This window comes from Artibeus jamaicensis, unplaced genomic scaffold (genome assembly GCF_021234435.1).
Source record: "Artibeus jamaicensis isolate MK-2021 breed Jamaican fruit bat unplaced genomic scaffold, CSHL_Jam_final contig_1715, whole genome shotgun sequence".
NCBI classification, from domain to species: domain Eukaryota; kingdom Metazoa; phylum Chordata; class Mammalia; order Chiroptera; family Phyllostomidae; genus Artibeus; species Artibeus jamaicensis.
This window is the reverse complement of record NW_026521335.1, coordinates 209,515-224,969: the sequence shown is the minus strand read 5'-3', so window position 1 is coordinate 224,969 and position 15,455 is coordinate 209,515. Positions and strand designations below refer to the sequence as shown.

Genomic DNA, 15,455 nt, shown 5'->3' with positions numbered 1-15,455 from the left:
AAGCAAACTGGTCTGGTACCAAAGGACAGAATGTAAGTATTTGGGTTGTTCCAAACACCTGTTTCTTTATTCCAAAAGAAGTAATGTTTCAGGTTTAGCAGGTGAATTTGTATCTAAACTTGACACATGTGAAACCAAAAGAATCTTAGAACTGAAACAACAGGGGAAGGAGGAGTAGAACAATATCATTGGAGTTGCAGTCCCTCACATTACTCTAAATTCTCTACTTTCTTAGTGTTTCTGATTAATATCTTTATATCTTACCTGTCTCTGAGTGTGCTGGGGCCTACATAAGGGTACAGGTTTTCTTTAAGCTTTCCTTTGATGAGATGGTCCAAGGTCTCATGTAGGAAAGGTTGATGCTGAGTATATACATTTTCTATTCCCTAAGACAGGGGAAAATAGTTCTTAAGTCACTGTTAGGAAACTCACAATATAATGGCTTTCTCGAAAAGGACATGTACTTGACAGAGACCATGAGATAGATTCAAATAGAAATTTTAGGAGAATTTTATGGTTAAATAATTTAAAAATTATATTCATCAATTAGAAATCTCATAATAACATTCTGTAATTTAGGGCTAGCTATATAAAGGAATTTTAAAAATGGAATTGCTAAATCCTTTATCATTTATTCACTGACTCTCATCTTTTTTGTGAAAATGTTATATGATAGGTAGAAAGAAATAAAGGAAAAGAATTACATAGAAAAGGAGACTAGACACACTCAGGAAAATGGGAAAATTTCAGGCAACATAAGAAAGGCTAGCAGATTAAAACTAATTTTTTGATAATTTTAAGAAAATAGATCCATATTTTTAAAAGATCTAAAAACTGTTTGCTTCATTTTTACTTCCCTTCAAAGAAAAACTACCTAACAAATCTCAAATGATAAACAAATAGGGCAAAATAGCGATGACTAACAGAGCTGTCCTTTTACTCCTGGGTATTTCCTGGAAATGTCTCGTTATTCTCTGCTCAGCTATTTGGTCCAGTGCTGATGCTGCTCCAATATAGAATGCATTTTTTAAAAAGCTTTCAGGAGGCCATCTGCTTTAATTTCACTAAATCAGCAGCAATCTGGGAGTTACTCTGATCATGAGCACTGGCTCTCAGCCTCAGCCCTATTTCAACTGCTGTTCCTTCATCAAGGAAATAGCAATTGAGCCTATTTCAATTGCTGTTCATGCGGGACCGCATGGAGATGCCGTACCTTCAGTCCTTTGAGGAACTGTTTGGTAATAGCCACAGCATCTTTGGGGCTGAAGAGGTCACTTCCCCTGACCCGTTTACCACCATATTCAACAACTGCAGACACGAGCTATAAAAAACAGAGAGAGAGAAACAACCTTTTATTGCTTAGGGATGAGGAAACTCATTTCACAAGAAAATAACTTTACTAAGGAAATGAAGACACAAGAGAACAGAATTATACATTTCTGTGAATAAAACAGTATGGTATCATTCGCCAGAGAAAACCTATAGTAATAAAGTTGGTTGCTGTTTCGTGGAATTAATGTATAAATTTGGTTACCTTTCGATATTTGTCAGAAACACCTTTATTCCTGAGGTCCATCATTAGTCCTGGCAGGCTATTGCTGCTGTGTCGCTCATAATGTAAGGCGTAGAGCATCACCAGGCGGGCAGCGTCAAACTCTGTCACTCTGGGGTTCTGCAGGAGCCTCTTCACATTCTGGAGAGAGAGGGAGAGAGAACTGACACTTATCTCCCCTCACTTGAGTGATGTTGTGTAAGATCTCAGATGTGGTAATTATTGAATGGCAGTGATGCATCTGAGTTCATGACTAGGATTACTACTGCTGTCAATGTACAGGGTGAAGGTTTAGCAACACAACTACGGAAAATTAGATGCCTTTTGCTTAAGATAAGAATTAAATAAGGAGCCCTGGCTGCTGTGGCTCAATGGAATGAGTGCAGGAGTGCAAAGCAAAGGGTCACTAGTTCGATTCCCAGTCACAGCACATGTCTGGGTTGCAGGACCAGTAGGGGGCACCTGAGAGGCAACCATACAGTGATCTTTCCTCTCCTCTTTCTCACTTCCGTCCCCTCTCTCTAAAAATGAATAAATAAAATATTTTAAAAATAATTAAATAAGGAAATAACCCCCTATGGTGGTTGCTTCAGGACAAACATGAAGTAACTATGGATAATTCTTGTCTTTCGTTTAATGAGATGGCCCAAGGCTTCCCGTAGGAAAGGTTGCAATATCCTTGCTGAAACAAGGAACAACATATACTATTTCTACCACTTTGATCACTACAGCACACAACAGAACTGACCAGTTGACTTGCAAAATTGTACTGTTTTCGCTTAGTGACTGATCAGTGAAATAGAGACGAATTTGTAGCATTTTACAAAGGAGAACTAGGCTTAACCTCCAAGAAGCATCAGCTGTAACAAAATGTTTCAACATTGTTTACAGGAATATGAATTCATAAACAGCATGTAATCTTTAAATAAAACACTTATGATATCAAGAGGGCAGGCACTGACAGCGAACAAAGCTAGACAAAATCATGTTTAGGTTTTGTCAATCCTCACACTAAGAGATACATGTAGACTTATATTTATTATGTAGAACAAATTAATTCAAGCCAACAAATACTGCTTGTGCCCTTTTAAGTGTAAGACACTATGCTGGGCCCTGGAGGAGATGGCTACAGGGGTGAGTTAGACAGTTTCTGTCCTCAGTGAGTTCCCAGATAATGGGATGCAGGGGATAAAAAAAAACACAGCTCCTTCTGCTACAAAGCGTGGGTCTTTAGCTCAATGAGATTGGTAAATATGAAAATAGTGTCAAGTTAACTCAGAAGGCATATTGATTTATATATAATTTTTCCAGCATGTTAATATTTCAAAGAAACCGGGGACAAGCTTTCTTAAAACATTTAAGGAAATGCTTTTTCCTTAACATATTTTGCCAATATGTTAAGGAAACAAAATAGCCTCTATGAGAAGTAAAAGTAAAAAGAATAAAACATGAGGCCCAAGAATACGGCCCCAAAGGACAGACTGACTATGTTTCTAGGTGCAAATGCCAGTGGAGATTTAACAGTACTGGTATTTTTATTAGGGTTGTTATTATTTCTATTGGGCTCTGCTTACAAAGTTACATAAATTTCTTTCTTTCTTTTTTTAAATTATATAGACTTCAACTGATCTGCTTACCACCCAATTTTCCCACAACCCTCACTTATTTTTAGTGCATGACTTTGAAGAATGTGACATGTACAGGACACATATGTGGCATTATAGCAGAAACATATGTACACAAGAAACAAAACAAAAATAAAAAACTGAAAATCAGTGCAATGCAGGGAAGGGGACCCAAAGTGAAGTGTGTCTGGTTGCTGAAGAATCAAGAAAAACTTCATGAAGGAGGTAACATTTGCAAAATGCCCTAAAGAATGTCAGAATTAGTCTGAGAGACTGGAGGTGAAGACACCATTAATAGGAATATGGAAATCAGAGAAGAAAATGGGCAGGGTTGGAGACTGGAAAGAGCCGGGAGGGCACCGGATTCTGAGGATATAAGAACGTCTGCAAGGCACTTTACAACTTATTAGATGCTTTCACTCAGGTTACCTTCTCAGTACTTCACAGCAACCAGATCTAACGTCTAAGAATCCTCCCAGAGAATTTGCTTTTCCTATTCCTTATTATGGCCTATGCAAATGTTAGAATCCAGTGGAAGATTTTTGAATCTTATCTCCTTAAGCAGACAATAGTTTTGTTTAGTCCTGTACTCCACCACTGTTAATATGACAGTATGTCTCTTGATAATCTCAAGGCATATGGAAATTTTAATAAGAAAAGAGGAATCAACAAGTGTATTATACAATTCAGTCATATTTCCAATGCATAAATGCCACCATGTAGCAAGCAAGCACCTGCCTTCTATGTAATTAGAAATCTCTCAGATTCTTTCTTTCCTCTTCTCTGATTAGTACCCTGGAATCTCACCCAGAGATTCCTCAAGAACCCCCCAGAGAAACCTCAAGTGGAAAATTCCCTGAGAAGGGTTCCTGTTGCTGCTTCTCTGAGTGAATGTTCCACTACCATGATTCTTAAGGGATCAAAAACGAAGAAATTTCTCTTCTCTAGATTTAAACCTTGCAGCGTAAGAAGTCCCTTACTTTTTTTTTGTTTTTTTTGTGGTACCTTTTCCATAGGGAAGTCACTGAATATAGCCTGTGTAGAATATCAGTTGAAATGTTCCACTAGTTTTTACTATAAACGGAAATTTCAGGGTATAAATTATTACCAAGTAAAATCCTCAATTTCACATGTATTTCAATGAACTTGGCCTAAGTTAAAACACCTCTCTAGGATCTCTACTGTCATTTTTCCTACAGGCACAATGGTATATTTTCTGCCCTTGCAGTCCCTCTTTTTACCTCAAATCTACTCAGTTTCGGGCTGACCTGTCTTTGTACTTTTAGACAAATCTGAAATTTGTCTAAATTTCAGATACTCATGTAACCACAGACCCATAACCCCGGTATGGGGACAGTCAGAGACTATTTGCAGCGATGAGTTTTTACCCTTCCTCCTTCCCAATTGCGCTCCCTTGGATTTGACTGGGCTGTGTTCCCACTAAAGAACGCACTGCTACTCCTTGAGATGTGATAGTGGTATTTCCAGTCCCTGGCTGGACTCTCAGCTCTGCCTCAAGGACCTGGCCCAGAGCTGATCTAAGATTACTTTGAGCAGACGACTTTGCTTACTTTTGAGTCCTCAGAACCCAACCCATGGCCCAGGTAATGTTCTCGCTACACTTATCTGCTTCATCATGGAGAGAAGCCTGTAGGGACAAGCTGAGTTCTTTCTTCTTTTTCAGCAATGCAAATCCTTGAAGAAGTAAGGCATTTTTTGTCTGCTTGGATCTCATGTTATTCTTTGACTTACTTTGAACTACGTATTTCCCTCACAGCTACTTGACCCATTCAATTTAACGCACAGTAGCGTGCATTACAGTGAGATTCCAGGGTACTAATCAGAGAATAGGAAAGAAAGAATCTGAGAGATTTCTAATTACATAGAAGGCAGGTGCTTGCTACATGGTGGCATTTATGCATTGGAAATATGACTGAATTTTATAATACACTTGTTGATTCCTTTTTTCTTATTAAAATTTCCATATGCCTTGAGATTATCAAGAGACATACTGTCATATTAACAGTGGTGGAGTACAGGACTAAACAAAACTATTGTCTGCTTAAGGAGATAAGATTCAAAAATCTTCCACTGGATTCTAACATTTGCATAGGCCATAATAAGGAATAGGAAAAGCAAACACAGTGTCTTTGGAGGTCAAGTTTCAAAAAAGAGCTAACAGTCACTTAGAAGACAAAAAACAACTTTTTTCTGATATTTAAAGATTCTTCCATTGTTTTAGGATGATTACTTTTATGATTTCTTCTATCAAAACTATGATGAAGCACTAGGGGAAAAAATAACGACATACTACATTGGAAACCCTTGTATGAATTCTAGATAAAGATTACAATAAAGATTGCTCCATTTTTTGCTTTAATTTAAGCTAAAGGACAGGAGCTCTTCCTTTTTTCTACTATCACATCAATGTAGTAAAACAGTCAATGAATAGCATTATTCATTGAACAGATTAGAACAGCAAGATGGAATTGGCAGAAGCCTTCAACATGTTGACATGATAAAAAAAATGAATCTAACAGTTTGAGGGAACAGTATCTGGGGACTATAAAGAGTTTATCTAGGAAAAATGACAGAAAGGAGGCAGAGCCCAGCTCCACTGACCGATAAATAGTCTGGTCACCATAAAACTTAGCTTTGCTCTGGATCTTCTGGGCACTGCTCTTTCTGAAACACTGGTTAAACACTGGTTTAGAAAGGATCATTTTTACTTTTAATAATGAAAGTAAAATGGCCAGTTCTATGTGTTCCAAACAATTTCCTTATGCTTTTAATGAAAAGCAAAACAAAACAGAACCACTATCATGACAAAAACCCTTCTGAAATCATGGAGAAATCCAAGGTCATGACTGAAGTAAAAACAGAACATATCTGGATGCCACAAAAAAAAAATAGAATGTACCATTAAATAATTATACTGATAATGGAGATAGTTAATACTTGTTGGATGTTACAATGCCAGGCACCATAAGAAGTGCATTACATGTATTAGCTCATTGCACCCTCATGCAAACCTTTAAAGTACTGTTATTTTCCCTCATTTTACAGACAAAAAGAATAAGACTTAAGTGGTTAAGAATCATTTTCAGCCCTGGCCAGTGTGGCTCATGGGTTGGAGCACTGTCCTAAAATCAAAGGGTCGCAGGTTTGATTCCTGGTCAGGGCACATGCCTGGGCTGCGGGTTCTCTCCCGGTCCGGTCCGGGTGCTACCATCCCGGGGCCGGGCTCGTGCGAGAGGCAACCAATAGATGCTTCTCTCTCGTACTGATGTGCATTGATGTTTCCCTCTTGCGTCGATGTTTCTCTCCCTCCTTTCCTCTCTCTCTAAAAGCAATCAAAAAGTGTCCTCAGGTGGATTAAAAAAAAAGATCATTTTCAAATCCAAGCCATTAAAGTGGCCCAAGCACTTAGCCACTACTCCATTAATAGGTTGATTTGAGATCTTTTACCCAAGGCCAGGAAAGAAGGACATGAAACAGACTAGTTTCCCCTTCCAAATAAAAAGTTGTGGCACAACAATACAAGGGTGGGGTGGGGAACTGTTTGCTTTCTGAAGATGCTTCTCTCCATGGAATAGAAAAAAAATCTTCCTTACTAATCAAATGAGTCTTTTCTGAGGCTATGGATACATTTCAGTGGTAGTACATGGCAGTTTGGGTCTAGCATAATTCTAAATCAAATTTTTGTTAGCCTGTAGAATAACTGATTAGAAGTGGCAGCAATTTATAGGTTGATTTTTGTCAATATACGACCTTTTCCCCCCACCATGTTATAGCTACTATTCAGCAGAGCAGACCCCATCTCTACTCAAAAATCCTCAATTCAGTGCTTTGTGATGTATTACCATCTAAAGTCAAGCTGAGGGGTGCTAATAACCCGTCCAGGGGTCATGCGCTGGCCTCCACTCATTATCTAACAAGAGTGCCCTTTGTACTCTATTTAAATCATGTTGCCAAAGAAATTCTTGTGATGGTGGGGTACAAACCAACTGCTCACTGTAAAATCCTAATACCACAGGCGAGAAAACCTTGAGAAGCTAATTTAAAAATACAAAGTGGATCACAAATGAAATTCATATTTTAAAAGTACTATCTTTTTTTTAAAGTGACTCCAACATTACCCCACGCCCCCCAAAAAAGATATCAGGCAAGGAATTACACTAATTTTTTTCAGCTCTTTATCGTATTATAAGAGATACAAATAAAGATATTAAAACTGGCCAGTGATTAAATTTGGTTCTAGTGCTTTAAAGGGGAAAAACGATAAAGAAAGATAAGGGAATTTAAAGTTAGTTATAAGGCAAAATTTTGTTTTTATTTAGTAAGAGAAGAAAACTTGTTTTATTGAGAAAAAAGGTTTTATACAGATATTTCTATATATCTGTATAGGTTATTTCTATAATCTATTAGTAAGAGAAGAAAACTTGTTTATTGAGAAAAAAGGTTTTATACAGATATTTCTATTAGGTTATGTCCATAAACTGTCTTCAGTGCTCTTGTAAAAGTAAGTTGGTCGATTAAATGGATTGTGATACATCTTTACAAGGGATTCTATTTAGTGATTTAAAAGACTGAGCCTTTAGGTTTTGATCTGAAACCATCTCTGAGGTACATGGTTAAGTGATAAAGTGAATGGAGAACTACGTGTATAGTGTGGTATCATTTGAATTTAAAAAGAGAGAGACATTCCAACGGGCTTGTGCATACACAGAATAACTGTAAGAAAGCACGTGAAACTAGTAACAGACTCAGTTTTTAGTATACATCTCTTTCACCAAGAACTTATCTTTTAAGAATCATAAAAAATGATGAAGGCAGCCTGGTTTTTATAAAAGGGATGACAAAGATACTTTTCATAAATATAAAGCAAACGACATTTTTATGGTTTTCAAGATCATGAAACATCAAAGAAAATTTTGATAAACATTAAGAAAAATCGAAAACCAACAACTATAGACACCAGTAAAGACCTTGGTATAAACCAGAGCAACCACCAGTGGGTGTATTTCTTTTTTCTGGTTGTGCCGTATATTTAAAAATTTATGCTTAGAGGACGGGAACCTCTAAGCATAAGTGCATAGGTGCATTGACAAAGCACGTATCATATATGAATAATTTTACACATTTCATTGAATCCTCAATCTAAAAGTCTGAAATCATTATCCCTGAGGCTTGGCAAAGTAATTTTCCCAAAGAGACTTTGGTATGTAGAGACAGACTATTTACCAGGATAGCCTGGCTCCAAAGCCTTGTCGTTTTCATTTTACCATGCTGGCTTTATTTTATAAGGTAAAATCGCAGCAGGGAAAGAAAGAAACTAAGTTTCAGAATATTGGATCCTTATCAATGAGGAAGTGTGCTTCTCACACTAAGTGGCTTAGAAATGACTCTCTCCCAGAGAACTCTTATTCCCTATTGTCGGTGATACCATTTGGCGTCATTTCTCGGGAACCTTGGAATTATCTCTGATTTGTTCTGTCTTATTATCCTTATAGTCAGTCTGTCACTAAATTGTTGCTTTCTCTTGAAATGCCTCTCATACGTTCCCTTATTGTACATTTTCTTTTACTACTATTGCTATGAAACTATTAGCCTCTCTGACTTCAGTTTTTTCATGGCCAAAGTATCTCAACTAGACTAAATTTCCGAAAATACTGCTTTCAACACAATCAACTTACTGCATAAGACCCTATGCTGGACCGCTCTGCCTGTCTCAGCAAGTACAAATTCCTCTTCAAGCTTCTTCATAAACTGGTCCCTGCGGACCGAGTCAGTGTCATCTCCTTATTCTCTTCCACACCCGTCCTCAACAGGTCAGACTGTTGCTATTTTCTGCATTCTCCTGTGTCTTCGCTTCTGCTGCTCTGCCCGACTGAAATCCTCCTCCGGACCCTGCTCACTCTTTATGGTCCACCTCAACGGCACCTTCTATCAGAAACTGTACCTAACACCCTCCACTCTTACAGTACCATAGTATCACCACTGTGGTCTAATTAAACATTATGTTAAAGCACTGTGTGACTGTTTCTTGTGCTTCAGTCTTATCTCTGTAACTAGACTGTAAATTTCTTGAGGCCACAGTCTGATTATGTCACTTCTAAAATTCTCTGTTGGCCCTTATCATTTTTTTTATCCTTACCCAAGGATATGTTTATTGATTTTAGAGATAGGGGAAGGGAGGGGGAGAGAGGGGGAGAGAAATATTGATGCAAGAGTGAAACATTGATCAGTTGCTTCCCATACTCACAGCCATATGCTGAAACCTAAACTGGTGCCCTGACCAGGAAGTGAACCCATGATGACCTTTTGGTTTACAGGACAACGATCCAGCCAACCAAGCCACACTGGTCAGGGCTGGCGCCCACCACTTTAAGATTAAAGCCCAACCTCCCTTCAAAGCCATAACCTGGCCCCTATATGTCTTTTTGGTTTGTCTACTTCTCTCCTTGCAGCCTGCCGTAGCTACACTGAATTATTATCTGTTCCATTATTTACTTATTTATTTTTTACACCTCCAAGTCTGCATTCTCTCTGCTGAGGATCTCCCCCCTTTTCTCCGGCTGGTGCACTGCCTCTACTTACTTACCTGTCTAGAACCACACCTAGTGTCATCTTCTCTAAGCGACTCTAAGAAGCCTCAACTTTAGGGAAAACTGTTGTCCTTTCTAAGTGTTTCCGTATCCCTTTGGAAATACCTCTAGAATAGCACTTATTGCATGGCATTATAACCCAGGTTTGGATTTCTCTCTCCCCAGTCACGTGAGCTCTCTTAGAGAAAGCTTGGTGTCTTACTGATTTCCGTGCGTCTGATCCGCATAGAACCATGCACATGTAGGGGGCATTCACGTGTTTGTTGAATGAAAAACTGATGTTCAGTAATAAAAAAACTTAAATATTGTATTTTAATGTATATCATATCCTTTAAAATATTCCTAACAACCCGTGAGATAACAATCATTATACCTATTTTTCGGATGAGGACACTAGTTCAGAGATTAAGCTAACAGCTCCAGGCCACAAAGCCAGTAAGTGGCAAACCAAACACAAAATTCCCTATCTTCTGATTTTAGTCTCATATTCTTTCTGGTAGACCAGGTTGCCCTCCTAAATACTCCATTAACTGCTTTAACCCTTTGGGACTGTACTTTATTCTTCTGCGGCTCTTATCACGTATTTATCTTAATATTAAGTTGTGTCCTTGTCTCAACCCCTTGTCAGACTGTAAGTTCCATATTGGTGAGGAAGGGTTACTTGCCATGGTGGCCCTTGCTCTGCCTGGCAGTGCCTTACATATAGTAGGTGCACATCAAACTGGACTGAATAGGTACCTGGAGAGCGCTGGAATGGTCATTTTGACAGGCCAGTTCTTGTTCAACCTCCGACACTTCCAGCAGGTTCCGCTCACCGACCAACCGAGACAGCTCTCCGACCACTGTCACGTGCTTTGATACGGTGCCAGACATCTTCTTGAATTGTGGGTAATTCTCAACAAAGGCCTGGCAAGGGAAAAACATCAGTTGGGGATCTTGTTATTCTTGACCAAGGAGAGGCATGTATGAAGGAAAAAAAGAAGCAGGGACTGTTCTGCTCAGAAAAAGGCACCTATGGCGCTCAGCCCCATGGCATTTTGTTGTGCCTGGGAAGAGAGGAACTGGTAGATTGAGCCCTTTAATAATCCAAATGTGACTGAAGAATGTGAAAGGAGCTTAAGGCTTATTATGAAGTTTTTATTATTCTTTTCCTAAAGAGAAATATTACAGAAAATACCTCAAATCAAACAAAATGAATTCAGGTAGAAATCCAAATAGACAAGAAATATTGCTTCCATACAAATGGCTCCAAAACTTGTATGTTAGTCATCCATGCTCACGTTCAATTTACCTTCATGTCTGCTATTGATTCTAGTTTTTGCTGTTCTTTTGGCTTCTTCTTCTGAAAGTCTTCCATGAGATTCTTTATATTGCTACCAATCTCAGCAAAATTCAGGTACATATTCTGTGAAAAACGAAGTTGGAAACAGTTCTATCAACTAGTTGACTTTTAGACAACGTAACCAAAGTGAAAAAGAATTCTGAATACAGTTAGAATTAAAGGGCAAGAAAATTCTACTATAATTACCAAATCTGGACATCAGTCAGGATACTGGTAATGAATACTATTATTATTCTCACAAAGGGCTACAGAAGAGAGGGAAGTAAGCAAATCGGGTTCTAACTTTAACAGTAGAAAACAAAGTATGTGATTTCTGTGAAGAAAGTATTGTTGACGCAGGTCAGCATCCAAACCTGCCTTTCTTCGAGATGTAGTTCATCCACACGGTACCACTACCATCCTTCCACACGAACTCTCACAAGTCAGTGTTGACCTTCATGCATGAAAACAGCTAAACTCAATTAAAAAAATTAAAACCACTTACATTGGCATAGAATTCGTCGTTTTCAGCAGATAGGACCACCTCTCTCAAGTCTTTACTGATCCCTGGCACTCTGGAAAGATCGATCCGATTGTTGTTTATGCCAAGTAGTTCATGGACCATGGCCTGGTATGTCCACTGAATAAAGAATTATGACAAAAATTTTGGTAACTGACAAAACATGAAAACAGTAAATTTTCAGAAAACCAAAAACTAGTAACATTATTAGTAACTAGCCTTCATCACACAGAGGTTCTCTATTTAGTTCAATTTTTATTAATACTTTGTGTTATACTAAGCATTAAGATCGTCATCTTAATTGGTTAAATATCCAAAAGTCAAAATACGTTTATATTTCACACTGTTGGAAGGGCAGCAGGATCAATATTCCTGATAAAAAGAAAACAAATTAGATCTATCATTAACTCCAATTTTGGCTTGTGAATTAAGAGTATATTTTTGGCTTCGCAGATAGGGCTATATTGGTACTGCAGTTACAAGCTGTACCATTTCCTGTACACTTCTGTGGTTTTCTGCAGCATGAGAAGCGTGTTCTTGCAGCTCTAAGTGGAGTTATATTTAACCTGGGAACACTAATATTATCAGAAAGAGCCTTGTGAGTTGATGAAAACACATACTCAGAAGCTTTATATTTTTGCTTAATATGAATTGTGAAGAAGGACTGGTTTCCAGTCTTACTAATGTGAACTTGTTTGGTAAAACTGGAAAGGACAAACCCCAAATTTTGCCTTCTCGCCATTTATGGAGAATGGTTACTTTTAATCATAGGCCCATTGGACAAACCTAAGTATTTTTCAGCAAATTACTTAGAATCTGGTGCTAGGAATATTTGTATATGTATATGTCATCTTTAAAAATATATACATTTATTAGGACATAACTTGAGGTATAAAAGATGTTTTATTTCCTAAAATACTTTCCAAATGCATCCTGGAAATAGCAAGTTTCATTAGGGGATTTAAAAGAAGCACAACAAAATGTTTTATGCTTCTGCCATCAGCACTTTTTCCGTAATTAAATTATCTGTTTGCTTGTCTCCCCACTGGACTGTGAGCTCCTTGAGAGCAGAGACTGTATCTTTTAACCTTTTATCTCCAGGACTTACCACATTATCTGGCACATAAAAGGTCCTTTGTGAAATTTGAATGAATGGTTGCTTTTCTTTGGGAAACAGAAGTATAGGCAATCACTTCTCTTTCTAATTTTTTAACATTATCAAAATTTCTTTGGTGAGCAAATATTACTTTGAATATTAGAAATATAAGCCTATTGTACCATAGAGAAGGTACACTCTACAGCCACATATTTTCCCAGCACTAACATTATTATAAGCTGGGAAGGAACTGAAATACAAACTGTACCTTTCCCTGCCAATTTAAAGTCAATGCTAATAAAGCAAGGCTCTGTGCCTGTACTTGCAGAAGAAGAAACACTGGAAGTCCTGGCTGGGTAGCTCAGTTGGTTATAGCATCATCCCAGTATGCCAAGGTTTCATGTTTGATCCCTAGTCAGGGCACAGACAAGAATCAACCAAAGAATGCACAAATAAGTAGAACAACAAATTAATGTTTCTCTCTCTCTCTCTCTAAAACTCAGTAAAATAAAAATAAAAGAACAAACACTGGTAAGACACAGTCTGCTTGAAGGAATGTGTAACCCAGGCAATTGGAAACAAAGGTTTACCATGGCAAGTGAGGCATGACACATAACAAAGACACAAAGTTCCCCAGTACTTTTAGGAAAAAATAATACACCGGACGAAAAGAAAAATGGCTTCAAGATGTTATAAGAGTGATTGAAGGTAGAATTTTGATAGGTAGACTGGGAAGATAAGGTATTCCAAACGTCCAGGGTTTAGACAGAGGTTACAACACGAATCGAATGATAGCAGGACACCATGTGCTGTGTCTGCACCGCTGTGAGCTGTAGGTTTTACACAAGGTTGGGCCCACACTGTGAAGGCTCTTGGATGCCAAGATGAGGAGTCTGTGCTTAACTCAGTAGGCAAATGGGAACCAATGAAGGTCTTTTTTTAAATCCTCACCGAGGACATGTTTATTAATTTTTTTAGAGAGAGGAAGTAGGGGGAGGAAAGAGAGAGAGAGGGAGAGAAACATGGATGTCAGAGAGAAACATCGATGAATTGGTTGCCTCCCATATGTACCCCGACAGGGGATTGAACCTGCAACCTTTTGGTGTACAGGACAATGCTCCAACCAACTGAGCCACCTGGCTAGGGCCAATGAAGATTTTTAAGCCAAAAGTCATCAATCAGGATCAGAACTGTGCTTTGGAAAAATTAATGTAACAGCATTGTGTTTGTAAAATTAGAGTGAGAAGGAATGAAAAAAGGGAATGAAGTAGATGACTATTTCAGTATTTCCATGAGTGATTAGCATCTACACCAAGGAAACAGCAGTAGAATGAAAAAGGACAGACACTGTTAGAGTCCACAGAACCTAGAAGGTGCCCTGAATAGGTGTGGGAATGGCAGTAGAAAGGGACAGGGAAGATGAAGCAAAGAAAGAGTCAAAGATTACTGTGGCTGGAAGAACAGTGATACTGAAGAACCAGGAAATACAAGGCAAAACCAAGAATAAATTAAAACAAGGAAGCAAATAAATGGATCATGCTGTTCATTTTCACATCTGCATTTTGATGACTAGCACTTGAAATCATGGTTCTGTTATGCTAACAAAGGGTTCTGCACCTGGTTTAGCAATGGGGTGATGGCATCATCGCAGCGATCTAAAATAAGTAGCAATGGAGGAACCTCGGTCCGCCGGAATTCAAACAGTTCATATTCTTTAGTTATCACTTGCTGTGGGTGAGAGAGAAAGGTGGTTTGTTCAACCAATTAGTTGCAAATAGAGATGATATATACAGGAAATTAATACATAAAAACCACATTGAACACAAGTTCTTTGCACCTTCAAAGAACTATGGAAGGTCACAGACCTTCCATAAAAAGATTCAAAAGTTGACGAAGTTTGGCAGCATTCTGTTTAAGAGGATAGGATTTGAAACTATTTTATAAGTAGTTTGACTGGATCAAAAGAAGTTGAATAGCTTGGAAATGTTTCTTGGGTTAAACCTAAAAATTTTAACTTTAATTTGTTGTTTTCGGTTTTGAATTATGAAGACCTACCTCTTTGCCAGTAAACCTAACACATCATCTCCTTGGTTGTTGCTAAAATACTCCTTTCGTTTCTGAAGTATGATAAGGAAGTGAATGACCTTGATGTTTTGGGACAAGTGATAGGGAAGTCTGTACCTTAACACATTCTGCAAGCCTCTTTGCTGCCTCTGATGAGAGCTGGTAACGAATCATGGGACATTTCTTCAGGGATAAAAGGACAGCTGTCAGTCCTTGAGTTGTTCTGGATAGCTGGGCTGGATCCCAATTTCGACCCTTTAAAATATTCAGAGAAAATATTTAATTTTTTTCTTGCTTGCTGAATTAACTCTCAACTGATAAATAAACTTAAAAAAAATCTTTTCCTTCCATACCTGGCAGCATCCCAAAATATTGAGGGAAAACAAATGTGGATTCACAGCAATGTAATCCCCATAAAATTCCTGCAAGCAAAGCACCAGGATTGGTCAGTCACTCTGTAAACTGCAACTGTGTCCCGCGGTAGTGTTTTCATACGCGATGTAATACCACGTGATGTGGTCAAATTGGAGGACACGCAAATGTGAAAGATACAAAAATTGATCAATGAACAAAAGCCAATGTGGGGAATTGTAAAATAATTGTAAAATAGTAGCACCAATAATAAATCTTAAAAACACATAAAACAAAAGTTGTAGAAGCATACATACC

General features: G+C 38.1%; 1 protein-coding gene across 1 annotated transcript in view; it reads right to left on the bottom strand.

Moving 5' to 3' along the window:
• The window catches only part of VPS45 (vacuolar protein sorting 45 homolog), a 60,820-nt gene that overhangs the window by 33,014 nt on the left and 12,351 nt on the right, over nucleotides 1-15,455 (bottom strand). The window contains exons 5-13 of the mRNA XM_037167994.2: nucleotides 15,140-15,208; nucleotides 14,904-15,041; nucleotides 14,340-14,450; nucleotides 11,612-11,746; nucleotides 11,077-11,190; nucleotides 10,524-10,691; nucleotides 1,535-1,693; nucleotides 1,214-1,321; nucleotides 265-386 (exon numbers count right to left, since the gene is read on the bottom strand). Coding sequence (XP_037023889.2) covers nucleotides 265-386; nucleotides 1,214-1,321; nucleotides 1,535-1,693; nucleotides 10,524-10,691; nucleotides 11,077-11,190; nucleotides 11,612-11,746; nucleotides 14,340-14,450; nucleotides 14,904-15,041; nucleotides 15,140-15,208 — 1,124 coding nt within the window. The remainder of the gene's footprint in view (nucleotides 1-264; nucleotides 387-1,213; nucleotides 1,322-1,534; nucleotides 1,694-10,523; nucleotides 10,692-11,076; nucleotides 11,191-11,611; nucleotides 11,747-14,339; nucleotides 14,451-14,903; nucleotides 15,042-15,139; nucleotides 15,209-15,455) is intronic.